This window comes from Motacilla alba, chromosome 2 (genome assembly GCF_015832195.1).
Source record: "Motacilla alba alba isolate MOTALB_02 chromosome 2, Motacilla_alba_V1.0_pri, whole genome shotgun sequence".
Lineage (NCBI taxonomy): Eukaryota > Metazoa > Chordata > Aves > Passeriformes > Motacillidae > Motacilla > Motacilla alba.
The window spans coordinates 82597168-82615955 of NC_052017.1; the positions used below are offsets into that span (position 1 = coordinate 82597168).

Below are 18788 nucleotides of genomic sequence, written 5' to 3' on the forward strand. Positions count from 1 at the left end.
GACACTACTGCAATTTCTAGAACTGGAGCCCAAATAAAAGGTTCATCAGTAGTGCTGTCTCATGTGATAAATGAAAAAGTAAACCAACGGAACATGGTCGTAAGCAGGGCTTGTGAGTCTCATCAGCACAACATTAAAACCCAACTCTTAAGTAGATTATAGCTGGTTTATCTTCTGCATTAAAGCCCATGCACCCACACAGGCACACGTAGGCTACAGCAGGTGCCAGAGCTTTGATACACGCTTTATCACGGCAGTGCCACTGATGACATGGTCACCCTGTTTAGTTACAGAAGAGCTTCCTTGGGCTCTCTTCTATCAGTCCACTAACAGCAGACACTTCTATACACATCCTTCTAAATTAGTTGGCAAGATGTTATTTTAAATTGTTTCTTCCAATCTGTCATTCCTCTATGCATCTAACAAAATATGGCCCTAACAGAAGGAGGGATTTTATTATTGTTAAAATCACCAAAGCTCTGTCTAGCATGAAAAAATTATGCTTTCATGGAGGGTTGCATATTACACCCACTGCTTTTTTTGTTACTTCCCATAGCAGGTAGGAAATATCAAAAAGTGGATATACTTTTATTTTGCTTTTCCTTGTCATACATATATATATCTATATATATACACACACACATTTACAGGAAGTCTGTTAGGATATCTGCCATGGTTGTCTGGCTGCCAGTGTCTTAAAGCATTGATAAACTATGGCAATAGTACATGATTTTTCAGGGTCTCAAATTGCTTTTAAATTGGATTTCACTGAATCCTTCTTCTGTTGAAAACTCTCTTTTGGGCTTGGTTCAGTTGTGTCCAGAGGTACTGGGGCAAGTAAAAGATTTTGATGGATTGGGAGAAGTCAGAATCATGACAGTAGCAGGGCTGATTAACTTATTTTTGTGAGAGAATGAGAGTCTGCTGTAATCCTAGTCACAGACTCTTTCTGCCAGCTGCATTTCATGCTTTATCTTCTGAGCTGACATTTCACAGGAGACAGATGTATTATATATATATGCACACATCCATGTGAGAGGGAAACAAAATCAAGTCAGGGAGATACAGACCCCTTAGAAGAGATTAGAGATTGGAAGGACACAAAGTAGGTACTGATACCATCTCTGGGGAAAGTGATTAGGTTTGAGAGGGATGAGGGAGATAATGCTCGTGTCTCAGAAGTCTTTCTGTTGCAGAGCGAAGTGGCACAGCAGCCTTATTTTAATGTCTCACCATGCCACATTAGCACATTTCAAAAGCCATCTCAAATAGCTAAGCAGGTGAGAAGGGACTTTGTGTTCCTGTGCACTGGGAGGCAGGCATGGCCAGCATCTGCCTGTGGTTTGGTTCTCAGTTGTCCTAGCTCCTCAGTGTAACTTCCAAAACGTCCTTGGCTTAGTATTGTAGCATCACAGGTCATCTGCAGCAGTAGGCAGCTTGAAATGCAGGCAGGTGGTTGTCTGCATTTTCCAGCTCAGTGTTTCATTAGTCTCCCTGGTATCTGCAATGGAGAAAATCTCAAAACGTCAGAAGGAAGAAAGATCTGAGAGATGGGAGGGAGGCTTTGCTTTCTCCAGCATGTTCCTGAAACTACTGAGCAATAAAAACACTTCTGCTGTACATGGAAGACTGTCAAGTATCATTTCTGCACAGTGAAACTTTCACGTAACACAGGCAGCGGCAGATTTTACTTGAGTGCAATGACATGTTTGTTTCTGTAAGATTTCTATCTGATGCAAAATTTATAACTGTAATGAAAATGTCAGCTCAACTTTTTCATCAGTGGTCACAACAGAAAGGCAAATGTCAGGAAGTAGGTGGAAAATAGGAAACAAAACAAGGAGCTACTGTAAAGGTCCATGGTGTTTGTACAGTTTGTATATGGTACACAGGTCTGATCCTCAGAGCCCCAAAAAGAGGTAGCAGAACTAGGGCAGGTCTGGGGAAGTCAACAGGGGCAGTGATGGTGCAGAGCTGGCCTCTTCAACCTGCAGGGGAGGTAATGGGATGGAAGGGAAGCATGACGCAGGTCAATAAGATCATGAGCAGCACAACAGAAATGTAAATGGTTGTTACCACCTCTTCCACTGTGAGGATTTTGAAATACCAAGTTGAGGTAGTGGGTTGTCAACAAAAGGAAATGGTTCTACCCTGTGCACAATAGCTATGGACCTCCTTGCAACCAGATCAATAGAATTTGGTTGAGCTGGATGTTGGAGAGGTTAATCATAAAGTAACCTTTTAACTCCATCCATTAACTCCACTAACTCAGTAAGGAGGAGCCATTGACTAAATATCCAATGCAGACAGAGCTGGAAGCTGGACATGTGTGCTCGCTCTGTCCTTGTATACTTCCCCATGCGTCTCCTCTGCCTCCTGCTGGTGCAGGTGGACCTCTGATCTCACCAAGCACTGCTCGTTCTTGTATATTGTCATAGTTGTCAACACTTCCAGGGGAAAGTGTAGGACCTATCTTTCCATGTTGTAACCATTGGAACTGTCTCAGTGAAAAATGGAAAAGAGTAAATAAAACCAACGAGGTAAGCTAAATACTGAGGTTATGTAATTTACAAAGTGCTCTAATGCCACATGAATGATGCCAGAATGAATGATGCCAGTGATGAATGCCAGAAAACTGTCAGGGTAGATGAGACTGCCGTCAGGTGCCTTGGAAGTGGCCTGTTCGACTGCTTCAAGGAGCTATTAGAGAGGCAGCTGTGAGGAAGTTTAGTACGAACCAGAGCCCAAAGCAGTCTTACATCAAAGTGTTGTATTACAGAAAGCTTGTCACTGTAGTTTTAATTGGCTAAAATCTGCTGTGACTTATTCTTCAGGCAAGCACATTAACTTGCAGTTGAACAGATTTCTTTGTCCATGATTGGGTTTAACACATGATGAAAACAGTTGATTAAATCATGATTTACCAAATTGCCTTTTCTCATATTTTGTAACTGATTGAAACATGTGCCCATACAAAAGCAAGGACAGGAGGAAAAGGAAACAGGAACAGCTCTGTGACATACAGCTGTGGTTTTGTGGAAGGAGGGGAGGAGTAGTTTCAGAGAGGCACTTTTGAGGTTGTCAGGGTTACAGGTACTTCTGTAGGTGAGTGGCTTGGGCGTTCTCTGCTGAGAACTGGCATCAGCTGTTTCCATCTGAGATTAAAAAAATTTGCATTTTAATTAGATTGTTGCCTTTTTCAACACTGAAGCATAGCATATAAGTAGTTGGAAACTTTGCACAGGACAAGTGGAGTTATTAAAAAAATTACAATAGTAGCATTTACCCCAATAATATTTTGAAACTTTATTAGTTTTTAAGTGTTTCTGAGATGAGGATTTCTTTATAATCACTCAATGAATTAACCTTCCAGATCTGGCTTCTTACTTCTTTAGATCCCAGTAAAAATGTTGCTTTTGGAAGCTAGGATTCACTGTTTCAGATGCAGGGAAGCCAAGAGCTGCATGCCAGTCTGGTGCTCAGTGTGAGAACTGAGGATTTGCTCTCAACTTGCTGCTTTGAGACATGGCTGCAATGGCAGCAACTGTGCCTTAGCCCTGGGAAAGAAATCTGTGCTGATACCAGCGTGGTATGGCTCGAGAGGAGTCTGACAGCACCAGTTGTATGCTTTAGGAAAACAAACAGTGGCATGGTAGATTTCAAGCTGCGCTCAGAATTGATACAATATGTCATAATGAATTTTCTGCCAGATTTAAGAGTGATACAGCAAGATCTTCATCTGCAGTGAAGAAGTGCAGCACCACTGACTGCCTTCGTGCTATATGAGCGTACACAGTTGGGGATGGGGCCAGGAGGTTTATACTGCAGAGCAAACAAGCCAGCACTGCACTGAGCAAGTACCAGGTGCTCAGGGTATGCAGAGTAGTGATGTAGCCAAAAAGGAGCTCAGAAAGCAGGCAACCTCCTTTGTAAACCAAGGAGAACAAATTCACTGCTCATGGAGCAGCAGAATGTGGTGAGAAAGCCCACCGCTTCTGTGGGGTTGGAACAGCCCCAATTAACTTGGAAATGCTTTTCATGTGCTAAGTCAGATAATTTTGTAAACTTAAAAACTCATAAATGAAAAAAAGAAAACTTTTGAAAATCTTGCTAAATGAATATTAACTGCCCAGTTTTAAGTAAAGCAGTACTTTCAGCAAATGCCTTGCCATTGCAGCAGCTTGTCCTCCCTGGATATGGAGAACCTCCCTCTTCAAAGGGAGACTGAGGAAAAGGCACTCTTACACTTTTAAAACCAACCTTTGTGTGCCTGCCATGCCTCCAGGCCTTCCCACTGTCTGTTCAAAATCTTCAGTTCCTCAGTTTCTCTACTGTCCTTTTTAGACAGGCAGAGAATCCTTAGTGGCTTCATAATTGCTGTCCCTTCAACTGGATTGATGATCCTTGTGGGTCTCTTCCAACTTAGAATATTCTGTGATTGTGGCACAGGCAGGGGCAGGGAAGGGCTGCTGGAGGCACAGGAGTGGCCAGAGCCGCCCTTCACCAAGGGTCCCACCAGTGCTGTCCCATGTATACCCCATCACTGCCGGCTGGTCTCTTTAGTCTAGCCGTGTAAGTCGGTGTTCTGTGTCTGCTCCTCAGAGAAAGAGGAAGGGGACAAGCATTTCCCTGCTTGGTGGGAAGGGAGCCACAAGACACCAAGAGCCAGGACAAGCTCATACATCTTCAAAATTGAGTGAGGGTTTGGGATGAAGTGCAGAGTTATTTTCCCTGGAAGTCTGAGACTTTGGAGAAATTATAAAAGAAGAGTTGTGGAATTATTTTCCCTTGTTTGGACACTGTATTGCACTGACATTTATGTGCATGATGTTGCAGTAATCCAGTCAGTTCAGCCTGTTCATTCATGACCTTTCCTGTAACATTATCCACAATGTTGTGTGTGATACTGCAGAGAAGAAGGTGAGGGCAAAGATGCCAGCTGACTGTTGTCAGCTTAAGTAGGATGTAAGACTTGCACTTCCAGTAATGATGGGTGCAAATGCAGAACCAGAAAATGGGCAATTTTCTAAGGAAAAGTTCCATGGTACGAAAACAACATTTGTTGCTGCCATTTATTTTTTTCAGGTCCCATTCTCAGGTAGATGATATTGTTCTTCTGTAGATTTACCAAAGCGATTAGTTACCCCCATATAGAATAGTTTAACAGTTGAAGTCTAACTTGTTGAATCTTTACATTAAATAACTTTCTGGTGTAAAAAGGACTCATCACACATGACTTTAAAGTGTTGCTAATTGTGACTGGAGGCATTCACATTCTGAATCCAAATGAATTATATTAGATGTGTTGCAGCATTTTTTACTTCATTCCCCAGTTGGTTTTATAACCAAGTATAACCTATAACATTTGCTTGTCCAGAATAAAATAAATCCTGCACAGGGGATTGACATGACTTTTTTTCCTATGGTGCCTTTTAAGTAGTGTTTAAATTTCAAGTGGTCTTGTAGGTTTCATACAAATTCTCCATGGAAAGTAGATTCTGCTTTTAATATTTTAACTCTTTATATCATATGGCTTTATAAATCATGGGGCTGTTATAGTCCAGCATGCAAAGCATTTAAGTGTCTTTACATGAAGTGCAGGTGAACTCATTTTGGGATGAAACTTTATTAATTGCAAGAAGAATACTGTATTTTAGAGAAACAGAATTGTACAGATGAGTATTCAAATATGTTCCACCAAGGACATCATGGTTAACTCTACTTTATGTTGGTTGAAACCCAGGGCACCTCCCAGTGTGCAGTGGGGACCCAGAGCATTGCTTCCACCCCAAAAGTCCTCCTTCCAGTATTTCCAGCTCAGTAATACCTTACATGTTCAGATGGAGGGACTGAAAACACGGAAGTATCATAGTAACATTAGGATAGTAAAGCAGGTGATTTTAAATGAGATATGCTGTATTTTGTTGCACTTTGTGCATCCAAATGGAGAAGTTGTCCAAAATTGTGGAAGAAGCCACATCTTAAAGGTAATTGTCAACAGTCAGTTCCAAAACTGGGATAGGCTGCCCAGGGAAGTGGTGGAATCACTATCTGTGGAACTGTTCAAAAGGTATGTGGATGTGGCACCTGGAGATGTAGTTGCGTGTGGAACACAGTGGTGCTGGGTTAACAGTTGGACTCAGTTACCTTAGAGGTCTTTTCCATTCTTAATGGTTCTACAGTCTGTGATTCTATGAAAACAAAGTATGGGCATAAATATTAAGAGTATTAAGAAGGAGTGCAACTTGGGGAAGCAAATTTCTGCAGGTCTTGCAGGTCTCATCTAGAGGTAACTCTTACATGAAGAGAAGCTTTCTTTATGGCCATTTCTATAGGAGAAGAAGCAGCCATGCTCTTTGGTGCAGGTCTTGGAGTAAACCCTCTGCAATGGAAGACTGAGCCCATCTGGGATATATTTATTTGTGTGACAAACAGGCTGGCAGTCAACAAGTGTTTTGTGCATCCATAGCCTTTAAGAATTTCAGCAATATCAGATCAGTGTATCCTGGCCCCTCCTACAAATCCTCTCTTAATGACAGTGGTGCAAAAGTGCTGTGAGGTGGCCAGGCTGTGCCTGAGCTGCTGCTGTGTGTGCTCATTAAATAAAAGGGCCAGGTTCTACTGGGGGCATGACAATGGATAGGTGCATGGTTGGAGGGTTTAATGCTGCTCTGCAAGTGCATGTGGATTTTCAAGGCAGAAATAGGCTTCTTTTTTCACATATAAAAATATGTCTAAAGAAATATAGATAATCCAGCTCTCACAGCCTTCTGCTTTTTGAAAGAAACAGATTGGTCTTCTGAACGTTGTGCTGGTGGGTTTTCTTCTGCCTCATCCTTGGAAATGAAGTTATTTCAGTGTGCTATGAAAAGATGTGTTTGTAGACTTATTGACTTACATAAAATGGAATATTTCATTTTATACATGAAAAATATCCTCATTCAGAAGAGGCTGAAGCTATTCCACTCTGTGGGAAATAGACTATTTTCTCATGAAAGGGAAGATAAACTAATGCGATACTATGATTACTACAAAACTAAATTGCTCGCTTCCAGTGGGAAAAAAGTAATAAAATGTATAAGCAGCTCTCTAGCTAGCTTACAGTAGCACTGTTGAATTATCAACAGCTGGCAATTCCTCTAGCTTCAGTCTGTGTTCATCTGCACCATCAGGATATGCCCAGGTCTCTGTCACAGTTGCATGTTGCACAGAAAATTTTTATTGCACCTTCCTGCACAGGGAGCAGGGACAGTCCATGCCAGAAACATCCAGCCACTTGGGCGGGCAGGCTCCTTGCATTCTTTGCTGCTTTTGTGCCTTGTGCATGATGCCCATGTTTGTGTAGTGTGCCCAGCATTACTCACTTTGCAGTAGGTTTTCTGCCCAGGACTAGGACAGTGCTAGGCTGGATTGCAGTGTGCTGTTGGTGTCACATAATGAACTCTGTCCTTCTTTCAGGCCCGAACTGCTTTGCAGAAACCCTTGTCATTCCAGCAGGCCGGGAGGTGAAGACGGATGAATGCACTATATGTCACTGCACTTACGAAGAGGGCACTTGGAGGATTGAGCGACAAGCGATGTGCACTAGACATGAATGCAAGCAAATATAGGAAATCTACAAATCTACAGACTTTTCGTGGTTTTTATAAAATATCCCACAGCAGTGAGCACCCGAGATGGCCCAGGGAAATCCAAATGAGAAGATTCTGGCAAGGAGCAAGGAATAAAATACTGATATTTTGTTTTTCAAAGTAACATAATACTGCAAGGCAAAGAAGTGCATATATTTAAAACATTTGGACATAAGAATACCTGTCTTAAATGTGTTATTTTCACAGTGAGTACACTTAAATACACTATAAAATATTCTATGTATTTCTATAATACCATTATAGAGCTTAAAAATAAATGTTTTATATAGACAATACAGATTGAAGTACTGTAGCATTGCCTCTCCTCTTGTATACATGCGCCATGGCTAAAACTATACATTTCTGTTCCAGTTTCACTATATGAAGATTTTCTTGTGTGTTTTTGGTTTTGTTTTGGGTTTGGGTTTTTTTTGCTGTTGCTTATTTTGAGTTTATTGGCCAGGCAAGCAATAGCACATGACAAAACTTTGACATTCTCAGTTTTGGAAAAAAAGAGACGACTAGGCTTTCAGAGAACATGTGTTCATTTATGAACATAAATGGGCTCTAATGTAGAGGTGAGTCAGCTCCATATCATAGTTTTTCTTGTGTTCCTGTATCCTGATCCACTGCCAAGATAACTTGGACCAGTGGGTAATGTGAAACTGTTCTCTCATAGCTGCTGCTAAAAATTTATTCAGATGAATTCGGTTCTCAATATTCATTTCAGACATAAAATTTATCAGCAGGACAGATATTGCTGTGACATAATACTGCATCTCCAAGCTGGTGGAAGTGATGGTAAGTAACCACGGAGCATCATTGATGTGATGCATAATGGATATGGAGAAGTGGAGCTTGGGAGGGCTAGAGCAGCCAAACAAGCCTTCACTGATGTGGCTCCACATTGCTAAGTTGTGGGCAGGAGAGCTGGTTAGTAGCTGCACCATTCCCTAGCCCTGCTCTTGCTACCTTTTTGGAATCTGGTTCAACATTTTGTTTGGCAGAGTGTACAGAATCTGTACACACTCTGTATTGAAGTGAAAGGTTTAAAACTCCATCTTTGGAGTTTTAAAAAACTCCATCAGATTTCTAACACATAATCTAACCTTGACTGCATGGTAGGTGAATTACATCTCCCTGCTTCAGCTACCAACAGCCTTTGTTTAAATTCATTTCAGTTTTAGTTTAGTTTGTCACCAAATCCAACAATATGTCTGCTTTGGATACCTGTTAAGGCAGTGACTTAAGAAATACGGATTTACTTTTAAGCTTTTGCTAGAGGGAAGATTTGATGAATAAATGTCTGAAACCAGAAGATTATTGCTTAAATTCCCACTTACTGTTTGCTAATTTCTCCTATGGTGTAACCTGGTTACCGCCTTTGCATTCATACCAAGTATGACTTTCTGCTGCTTCTGAGCGCTAAGGAACTTTCGCCGGTGATTTCAACGGATCCTAGGTATCACCTCATGTCCTTACTTTGAGCATATTTCTATCACTGTGGGTTATTTGGGAGTAAAGGATGTATGTTTTGTCTAAAACTTGTGATAAAGTATACCAATCCATTTCATAGGAGTCAGTAGTCATATGACAGAGAGCTAGCTCCTAAGCCAGTCAGACCCATGCCTCATGGCTATTGGGCTTCTGCTTACTGAAATCAAATGTCAGCATAGCTCTGAGAGAGTGCCATGAGTGCTAGTGGTCTTCCATGAATGACTTCTCAAGAGAAGTGGAAGTACCATGTAGGAAGCAGCCATGAAACTTGAGCAGAGAAGGTGAACTTGCAGCTCAGCCTGGGATTGCCTTTCCAAGTAGGCTGCTTGGTGACTCTTAAGAGACATATGTGTTTTCAGTGAACTGTGAGAAACTCACAGTTTGTGTCTTTCAGTGTATGGCCAAAAGGAGTAAGTAGTTGGAATTCTCACCTCAGACTAGTAACGCTTTGCTTCTTTACTGAAGGTTCTTGTTAAGCCTTAGACCATTTCCGAGGGGAATTTCTGTTCTTTTAGGCAGTTCTCTTTGTTGAAGTAGTAAGTACAAAGTTAAAGAGTTAGTTTCTAGTGTAGCTTTTAATAAATATTTTCTATTGCACATTTTATCAAAAATATGTTTCTGTCTTTAAGTCCTGGTACCAACATATTAATGTAATTTTTACTGTAGTAATAGGATGGTCCTTTCAATTGCATGTGAAACTTCCCAGGCATGTTCATCTTGACATCCACTGTGAGTGGGTTCCTAAAGAGATTATATTTTGAGTTATATAATGGGTTTTTTGTTTTTTGAGAAGCAAACTTCAGGTATTTTTAGATTTTTTTTTCTTTGTATGGAGTAATGTAGAAGTTATACGGAGTTTTTGACCTTCTTTATGCTTAGATCACTGGCCACACCCAGCTTTGGCCTGTAGTATTGCCACATGAGAGCTCTTTGGTTATCCCTGAGATGGGGAAATGGGCTGAGTGACTCTTTCTAGGCAGATCTCACCAGTCTTGCCCAGTTGCCACACAGTGTGATATGGGATACCCCCAGTAGGGAGCTAAGCACCTCATGGCCACTCACTCCCCAACTGCCTACCCTAAGAGAATGGTGGAAAAGAAAGAAAGAATAAAGCAGGAGAACTCATGGGTCAAGGTGAAAATAACTCAATAAAGAGAGAAAGGAGAGAAGAAAAAAGCAACAAAAAAAGCATGGCAATTGCAATCACTCACCACCTCCCATGGGCAGGCCAGTGTCCTGAGCAAAAGATAGCCTCAACCTCACTCTTCTTCATTTTACTGCTGAGCAGAGCACTATATGGCATGGAACATCTCTTTGGTTACTTATTTCAGGTCACCTGCTGGTTGTGAGCCCTCCCAAGCCCTAATCCACCCCATTCCATTCACAGGGGGCAGAGAAGACCTTGGCACTGTGTACATCTTGTTCAGCAATAGCCAAAACACTCAAGTGTTTCAGCATTGCTTTGGTCACAAGCCTAAACCACAGCACCCTACTGCCTGTTATGGAGAATAACTCCATTCCAGCCTGTGGTGATTCTGCCAGCAACCCCACACAGGCACAGAGGCAAACACACCAAAAGACCCCAAAAGCCAGACTCCAACCACTGACTGCACCAAGCAGCCCGTGGGCCTTTGGCAGCCAAGTTGGGTAGCTGAGATTTTCAGCCTGACGTATAATGTCACTTCACACAGGCTTAAAATTTTCTTGTTATTGGAGTTGATAATGAAAATAGGAAAAGTAAAATATTTAAAGGTAGCCATTATGGAATGCATTTGGGAACCATTTACCTTTAAACTAATTTAATCTCAAGGCAATAAAATAACAACACCAGAACTGCTGGCTGTGGTGGCCACATGTACTAATCTAAATGTTATGCTTTGGTTATGTAATACACCTGTTCATGTGTAACCTTAAAAAATAAGAGAAAAGTCATCTGCATCATTTCCAGTGAACTAAACTCCAGTGAATATTGTCTTCCCTACTGAAACCTAGATACTCAGCTGGTTTTTGCTTCAGTGCAAACAGGATTATGCATCCTGCACATGAGGAGTTCTTCAGCTTTGCAGGTGGGTTGTGTCTATTAAAGCTGTATTTCCAGACACACTAATAACTCATGAATAATTTTGTATTTGAAGGTCTGTTGCTTGGATAATGAATATTCTTCTCAGATGTTCTCGTGTAGCTGCATTGGCATGAATATGAGATTTCTGCTTCTGCTTCACTTGCTTCTGCTTATTTCCCAGTTGAAATCAAGACAATCCATTTCTGTAGGAGTGCATTATACATGAATTTGTCTTCCAACCTGTGTAAGCAGGTGCCTGAAGAGATTACATTCTAGATGGTTTCAGGTAATTATAAAACTGCACAGTTAGTGTGCAGTAGGATTCTCTGTATTACTCATTTGAGCCACAAAAATGGGAGAGCTGATACTCAAATATTATATGAGATTTAAAAGGCGAAATGGGAAAAAGAGAAAGTATGAGACACAGATGAGCTGGGCATTACAATAGGAACGTCCAACAAAAAAAAGAAAAACACGTTTTCAAAGGATATGATAAGTAAATGAGAAAAGTATTTGGGCACAAATTGAAATAAAAAAATTGTAGTTGGCAATGAAAAAAAAAAATCACACAGTAAAGGTGAATGAATACTGGAGGATGCTACCCAGAGATGTTTTAGAGTCTCCATCTTTGAGGATGGCCGGATTCCAACTGGGCACAGCCCTGAGCAGCCTGCTGTAGCTGAACTTGCATTCAGCAAGGTATTGGATGGGATGCTCTCCAGAGGTGCAAAATTAAAAACCAGGTTCTAATGACATTGAATTAAAGTCTTTAATACATAAGAGAAAGAAAAAGATAGGATGAAAGGTTCCCTCACTTTGGAAAACAGCTGTTCTGTGTCCAACTGTACTGTCATGCTTGTAAAGTATTTGATGTTACTTTTGACAGTAACTTTAATACCAAAGTTATCATAGCTCCGCAATTAAAGGCACACATTATTTAAAAATCTAATGTAATCCAGTTAAATGCTCCATTTATTCCCCTTATCAGGCAATGCGTTTTCTTCACAGCCTGTGTTAACATGGGGTTTTCTCTCTGCAAAAATACAACTTCCTACTGCATTAAAAACCAAACTCCAACTGGGGAGACAGCACTGAATATCACAGACTATTTTCCTGACTATCCAAGGATTCAAAATTTTCATCACTTTTTGGTTAAGGTAAGTACTACTTTAGAAAGTACATAACTGGTTCAGTTTTGACAGCCACTTCTTCCATATTTCTCTTTCCTTTGAAAATATATTTAGGCTCAACCACACTGAAAATGAAAATTTGTAGTCTTTTGAAATGTCACATTAAATAACTTCCATAGTAGGCATAAAATAAACACTATTTGTTTGTTTGTTTGTTTGTTTGTTTGTTATGCCTGTAGAAGAAATACAGGAAAACTCCAAACTATTTTGTCACTCATTAGTTACAGAAAAGTGGAAATAATGATACGGAATATTAAATTATCACTAATAGGAAAAAATTCTTTTCTCGGCTAAATCAGCATAAAACAAGAGTTTTTCATAAGGCCAAGTTAACACTGTTAAAACTGAGATAAGTATTTCTTCCACAGGTAGAAATAACAAGGTCTCTGTACTTGACTATAGTGGGTGAATGAGGTGGAATATTCACAAATCCTGGTGTAAAGTGCCTTTGTGCATAGTAGGCAGAATTAAAGACAAACCTTTTATTTGTTATCATTTACTTTGCTTTTTCCAGTAAGCCCTAAAGGTTGTGCAAACCTTGTGAAAGAAGGTGAATTTCACCTATCAGGAGGACCAGTTCCCACTATTTCTGTACTCTGCTAAAATCCATAAATGCGTACATGGAGAAGAAATTCAATATTCCAATGTGTATAATACCCCAGTGAAAAATACATCAGTTTTATTTTTCTCTCTCAAATTATAGGTGCAAATCTATGAATGCCTTTAATTGATGAAAACATCTGCCAACCAGAGCTTTCCATTTCTGATACAAAGGAAGGCAAATTATAAAAGTGTCAAAGTGCTTCTTAACCTAAATGGCTATTTCCTTAAATAGCTGCATCCATTTCAGAGGATAATTCTCAAATTAGTTTGCTATCCATACCTCAGTAAGGTCCATGTGCTGTATTACTTGTTACAGTCCTGTTTAACAAAACCAAGTGTATTTTCACAAAAGTAATACTGTATATGATGCTCTCTTTTTAGCCACTGCTAATTCAAATGAATGCTAACAAATTTAGTGCTGTTGTGAGTGAGAACTCGTGGAGATAACACAGACATGCAGTGCTTCTGCCTAATGTAACAACCCAGTGGTCTGTTCAGTTCTGGTGATCACAAGAGAATAAGGAATGGATGGTCTTTAGTCATTCTAAGGGTTACAGTGAAAGAGAGTTCAATTTTTTAACTGCCAGACATTTTGTAATGTTCTTTCCCAGCTATTTATTTTCAAATGGCATTTAATAAAAAGAGCTATTTTATCTTTTCTGCTAGTTATGCCATTTATACTAATGTTTGAGCAGTTAACAGTGTAACTCTGTAGAATGGTAAAAATGTGTTCTTTCCATTTCCTTCCAAGTGCCTTAGCTATGTTTTATACAAAAAACTTCATATGTACTTAATTCAAGCCAGAGAGGCAAGTGATACAGTCTTAGTAGTTACTGTCAAATGTACTGTTTTCAGTTTGGTCTCCTTCAAATCAAAATATAATCTATTTGGAGCTTCAGGCTCTGTCACATTAACAAGATATTAGTGGGAATCTTGTAGTATAGTATCTTATATCATATTGAGAAATTATTTCTTAGATGTGGAACAGTATTTCTTTTTAGTCCTTTTTTTCAGAGTAGAGTTTCTGAAGACTCTGTGGTCCATATTTGTTCTTGAAAAAAACAAATACCTGCAAACCTCATTTTCCAGATATGACAGAGAGCTGAAAATGGTTTCACCCCATCCAGCAACCAAGTTCTGTGCAGCCGTTTGCTCTTTTGCCCACCAGCAGGACTGGGGAGAGAATCGGAAGCGTAAAAGCTGGAAAGCACGTGGGTTGAGATAAAGACAGTTTAATAGGGAAAGCAAAAGCCACATGCACAAGCAAAGTGAAACAAGGAATTATTCACTGCTTCCCATGGGCAGGCATGTATTCAGCCACCTCCAGGAGAGCAAGGCCCCTTCACACAAAAAGGTTACTTGGGAAGACAAACACCCTCACTCCAGATATTCCCACTTCTACCTTCTTTCCCCCATCTTTAAATATTGAGCATGATGTCATATGATCTGGAATATCCCTTTGGTCAGCTGGGATCACCTGTCCTGCCTGTGTTTCCTCCCAACCATCCCCAACTTTCTCGCCAGCATGGTGATGTGAGAAGCAGAAAAGCCTCCGGCTCTGTGTGAGCCCTGCTCAGCAATAACAAAAGCATCTCTTTATTATCAGCCCTTCGGCACAAATCTAAAACATAGGCCCACAACAGCCACTGTGAAGAAAATAAATTCTACCCCAGCCAAAACCAGCACAAATGACTTTCACATCTAGCTGATTGTTATACATTAATGACTTGGAAAAGAAGTGGAAGAAGATTATAAACTCTGTAATATTTATTAAAAACTAAGCAATTTGCAAATACAAAACAAATAGGATTTTAAACAGGAGTCCACTAGTGAATACCAACTTAAACAAGGCACTTAGTGAATGATGATAAGGAATGCATTGAGTCAACCACTTAGTAATTCTGAGCAGTCTTAAAAAAGTAGATGAGTGTCACGAAAAGTAATGTGGTACTTCACGTAGCTGTTTGTTTTCTTTGGGTAAGAGCAAAAGTCTTGTGCTCAACATGGTCTCTTAAAGCTGGACAGTTGACTGACCCAAGTGGATATGTTCTTTGGGAAGAAGTTATCAATGGGTCAGTAGTGATAGTATAATTAACCCTGAAAGAAAGACTTTAGAATGTTTTTGCATCAGAGGCTACATGGTATCATTCATGACCTTTCACGTACAGAATGAGCTTCTGACTCTAATCCTTTAAACCAACAACTGAATGGGCAGGGAGCTAAAATCTACAGTACAGACTCCTTACATCAGCCCATATTTATTTGAAATAGGCTTCTTGAGCATTCTGAGTTGATGGTGAAAAAATTGTATATATTTCCTACATCATCCATTTCTGAAACCATAATTTTCTCAACTTTTTACTCCATTTACATAGGGGGGATATGCCCATCAATTGCATTTTAACATGGCCTATATGCAGTAATATTTTAAATACGCTTCTATAGCTCCTTGTATATGTACTACAAGACAAAACAAAGCTGAAATGTACACTCTTGTAATTATTAAGAAGTAACACATCAAATTAGATATCAATGTATAATGCAGAACAAGTGTTCTGAATGAAATCTTTTCCTCATCTTGGCTCATGTTATGCCATTTGACAAAGCCTGCACAGTCACCTGCAGAATGACTTTACTGCAGAAGACTAACTCAGCATTGTGCTCTTGGCAGCAAAAAGAAGGATTTGAGCTGCTTGGTTAGGACTGTCCTAAGTCATACCTTGATTTGGCAATGGTAGCCTTTCTTTGGGATAGACCTCTAACTAACAGCATTTGCATTCAGTATGCAAAGATAATTAGGGCCTTCTTCCCTTTTACAGAGTTGGCATTTCCCTTGTTACTGTGTTCTGCTTGTCTCAATGTTGACATCACAGTCACTGCTGCACAAACCTCCAGCAGGATTTTCAGTATTTGGTTTGGTTTATCTTTGTTTCTTGAGGCTGGGAGGATTCCCTGGATCTCCAGTGGCTGTTACTAACTCGCCAAGCATTTTTTGCCACTGCTGTGGATGGAAGGGGTTTTAGAGGTTATGAAATGTGAGAGAGAAGGAGTCCTCTTCAGGTCATGTCAGAACATTGCTGTACATTAGTACAGGCAGACCAAGATGGCTTCATTGGAAAGAGAAAGCTTTACAGGTAACTAAAGATATTTTCCAACCTTTCTGTCTGGAAAATCCATCAGCTTGCGCATCAGAGGAATAATTCTTCTCTTTCTATTGAAGATTATAGGCACATATCTAGCAAATCCTTCAGAATTTTCAGTTTCTTTAAATGTACGAAGGTGGACTTTTCTTACAATGGGATAAAAACTTTATTTCTCAGAAGTGTCATGTGCTTGTTAACTATCAGAAAGCATGAAAAGCAGAAAGGAATGAGAAGAACGAACCAGTAGCATGCTTACCCAGCTACTGGCAGCTTTCTCTAACTGTTATATTGTTTCAATCTTTTCACTAATGGAAAGCCCCTGTTTCTCTATATTTACTTTGAAAACATAAAAATCTTAGCATAATACTCTTTACAGCGTATTTTACATACTTGCCACATCACAAACCAAAATGGATACGTCCTAATCTGTTCTTGTATCCTATAAAATAAATAGTATTTTGCACTTGTGATTTTTAGGACTGTTTCAATGTTCTTTGAACAATGCTCTTCCTTTTGAACTTTCAAGTTACTATATGTCTGCAATATAAATAATCACCATACTGTGAGCAAGAGCTGAAGAAAACCAAATTAGAACTGACTCTTCAGTATCTAGTCTACTAAAAATAACACAGAAATCAAGCTCTGCAGAATAAAAATGTTTCATTAAGTTACTACAGCATCTCATATCAAATTTTCTCCTCAGAAGACCTAAGAAACATATGACATTTTGTACTGTATTAATCTCGCAGCTGCATATGATTTTATATATATATATATATAAAATATGTATTTATAAAGCATACAAATTATATTTAGAAGTTTTGATTACATGAAAGTGACTCCATTTCTTATGCTAAGTAAAATTGAATGGTGGATCAAACACGTTGCCAAAATATTTAATTAACTTATTCTGAAATAACATTCTTTATTTAAATTAAAACAGGATTTTTAAAGTAGAAAAGCATTAAAATTAATACAAAATTATATGAAATAATTTCTCAGATGTTTGTGCTTATCAATTCTGTTTATTCAAGGCTGCTTTACAGAAGCAGAACACTAAATGGAATTACTAATCATCATTAACTCCATGCCTTTAAGACATTGCCTCTACAAAACTGCTCAGTAAAAGGTTGGCCTGAGGCTTATCTAGTACTGGATGAACAAAACTTTGATATGTTTTACCATCTGTGTTTTCTGCCAAAAAGATTTCTCAATGGATAGATACAGCCTACAATGACTAACCAGGGTAACACATTTAACTGATTCAGAAAGAGATTTAGACTAGAAAACAGGAGTAGGAGTTGAGACAATAGCTCAGTGTTTCCGGCCATGTTAGTAGAAAAGTAGAGGTGGAAAAACAAATCAGGATATTTTTTTTTAAGAGCACAAGGCTGATGCATGGAGAAGAAGATGAATGCAAGTTCTGATAAAAAGATTTGGATTGGCAGATGATGCAGTAAGTGAAAGGGGTTTATGCTTAGTGCACAGATTGTGTGATGGCAGTGTGAAATAAGTGATGCATTGCACAACAGAGCACTGCAAAACAGTATGCAGGAGCAGAACTACTGAAACACCACGTGGAAAGAGATATTCTAAAAATAATAGAGGAAAGAGAACAGGTGTAACTGAACATCAAGCTATTTTGCTGTATTAAGAAGTAAAAATAGAACCACCTTGGTTATGAAACCTGCAGAGACTATGGATAGGTTTTTTTAATTTTTCCATGCTCTTGGGCCTACTCCATAACCTCTTTCATTCTATCAGATCCTTATCAATGCATGGAGACCAGAAACACATGCAGTACTCAAAGTTTAATGTACTTTAGAAATTCTTGAGTGGCATCTGTTTGCATATTCCAAAGTGGGACTGACCCACAGATGATAATATGAGGTTTTCAATGTGTCTGTGGTGAAAACCTATGACTGGTAAGAAATGTACTATAAACTTTTCAGAAAAAGGAAAAAAAAGAAAATAAGAAATCATGGACCAGCTGATCAGACTTATGTAATATGTAAAGACTTCATGAATGAAAGCTGAGAACCATGCAGGGAAGTGTAAAGCAATACAATCTGATACAGTTTTTAAAGATAAACGTGTAATTAATTTGAAGGTGCCCGATATGGCATCACATACAAATGTAATTAACCAAAAAAAGACAATGTTTAGAATGAAATTTTTAAAAAGATTACTGAATGATCCTAAAAGGGAAATGAGAGTTACAGAGAAATTGCTAAAGGGGTTACTCAGGAGCTTGCATTGAGAGGCTTACTAAATATTTCCACTAACAAGATTATCAGAAAAAGTCCCAATTGACAATGCTGACAATCAAAGTGTGAGAAGCCATGAATAAAGATAGTGTGTAAATAGGCAGGAAGAAACAGAAGAATGAGAGTGGCCTGTATATTTGTTTGATTAAAGAGGACTTTGGGCACAAACAGTAACAATGGAAAGGGGAAGCATGTGCTGTGACATCTTTGGCAAAAGAGGTTATGTGGACCAAGACAAAAGAGCTAATGATGTAAAAGGCACTGGTAAGAGCTCATATGAAATACCATCTTACAATCCAGTGACCCCTTTGTAAGGATATTAAACATGACATGTAGGTTACAGGTTTGCTTTCCAGTGTTGAGGATGTGCAGTACAGTTTTATTTCCTTGGGAGT

The 18788-nt window shown here is 39.3% G+C and overlaps 1 protein-coding gene across 3 annotated transcripts in view; it reads left to right on the top strand.

Moving 5' to 3' along the window:
- VWC2 (von Willebrand factor C domain containing 2) overlaps window positions 1–7944 on the top strand; it is a 76625-nt gene extending 68681 nt beyond the window's left edge. For all 3 annotated transcript variants that reach the window (XM_038128110.1, XM_038128108.1, XM_038128109.1), the window contains exon 4: window positions 7459–7944. In XM_038128110.1, coding sequence (XP_037984038.1) covers window positions 7459–7610 — 152 coding nt within the window. In that variant the 3' untranslated portion in view covers window positions 7611–7944. The remainder of the gene's footprint in view (window positions 1–7458) is intronic.
- Window positions 7945–18788: the final 10844 nt, after the last annotated feature.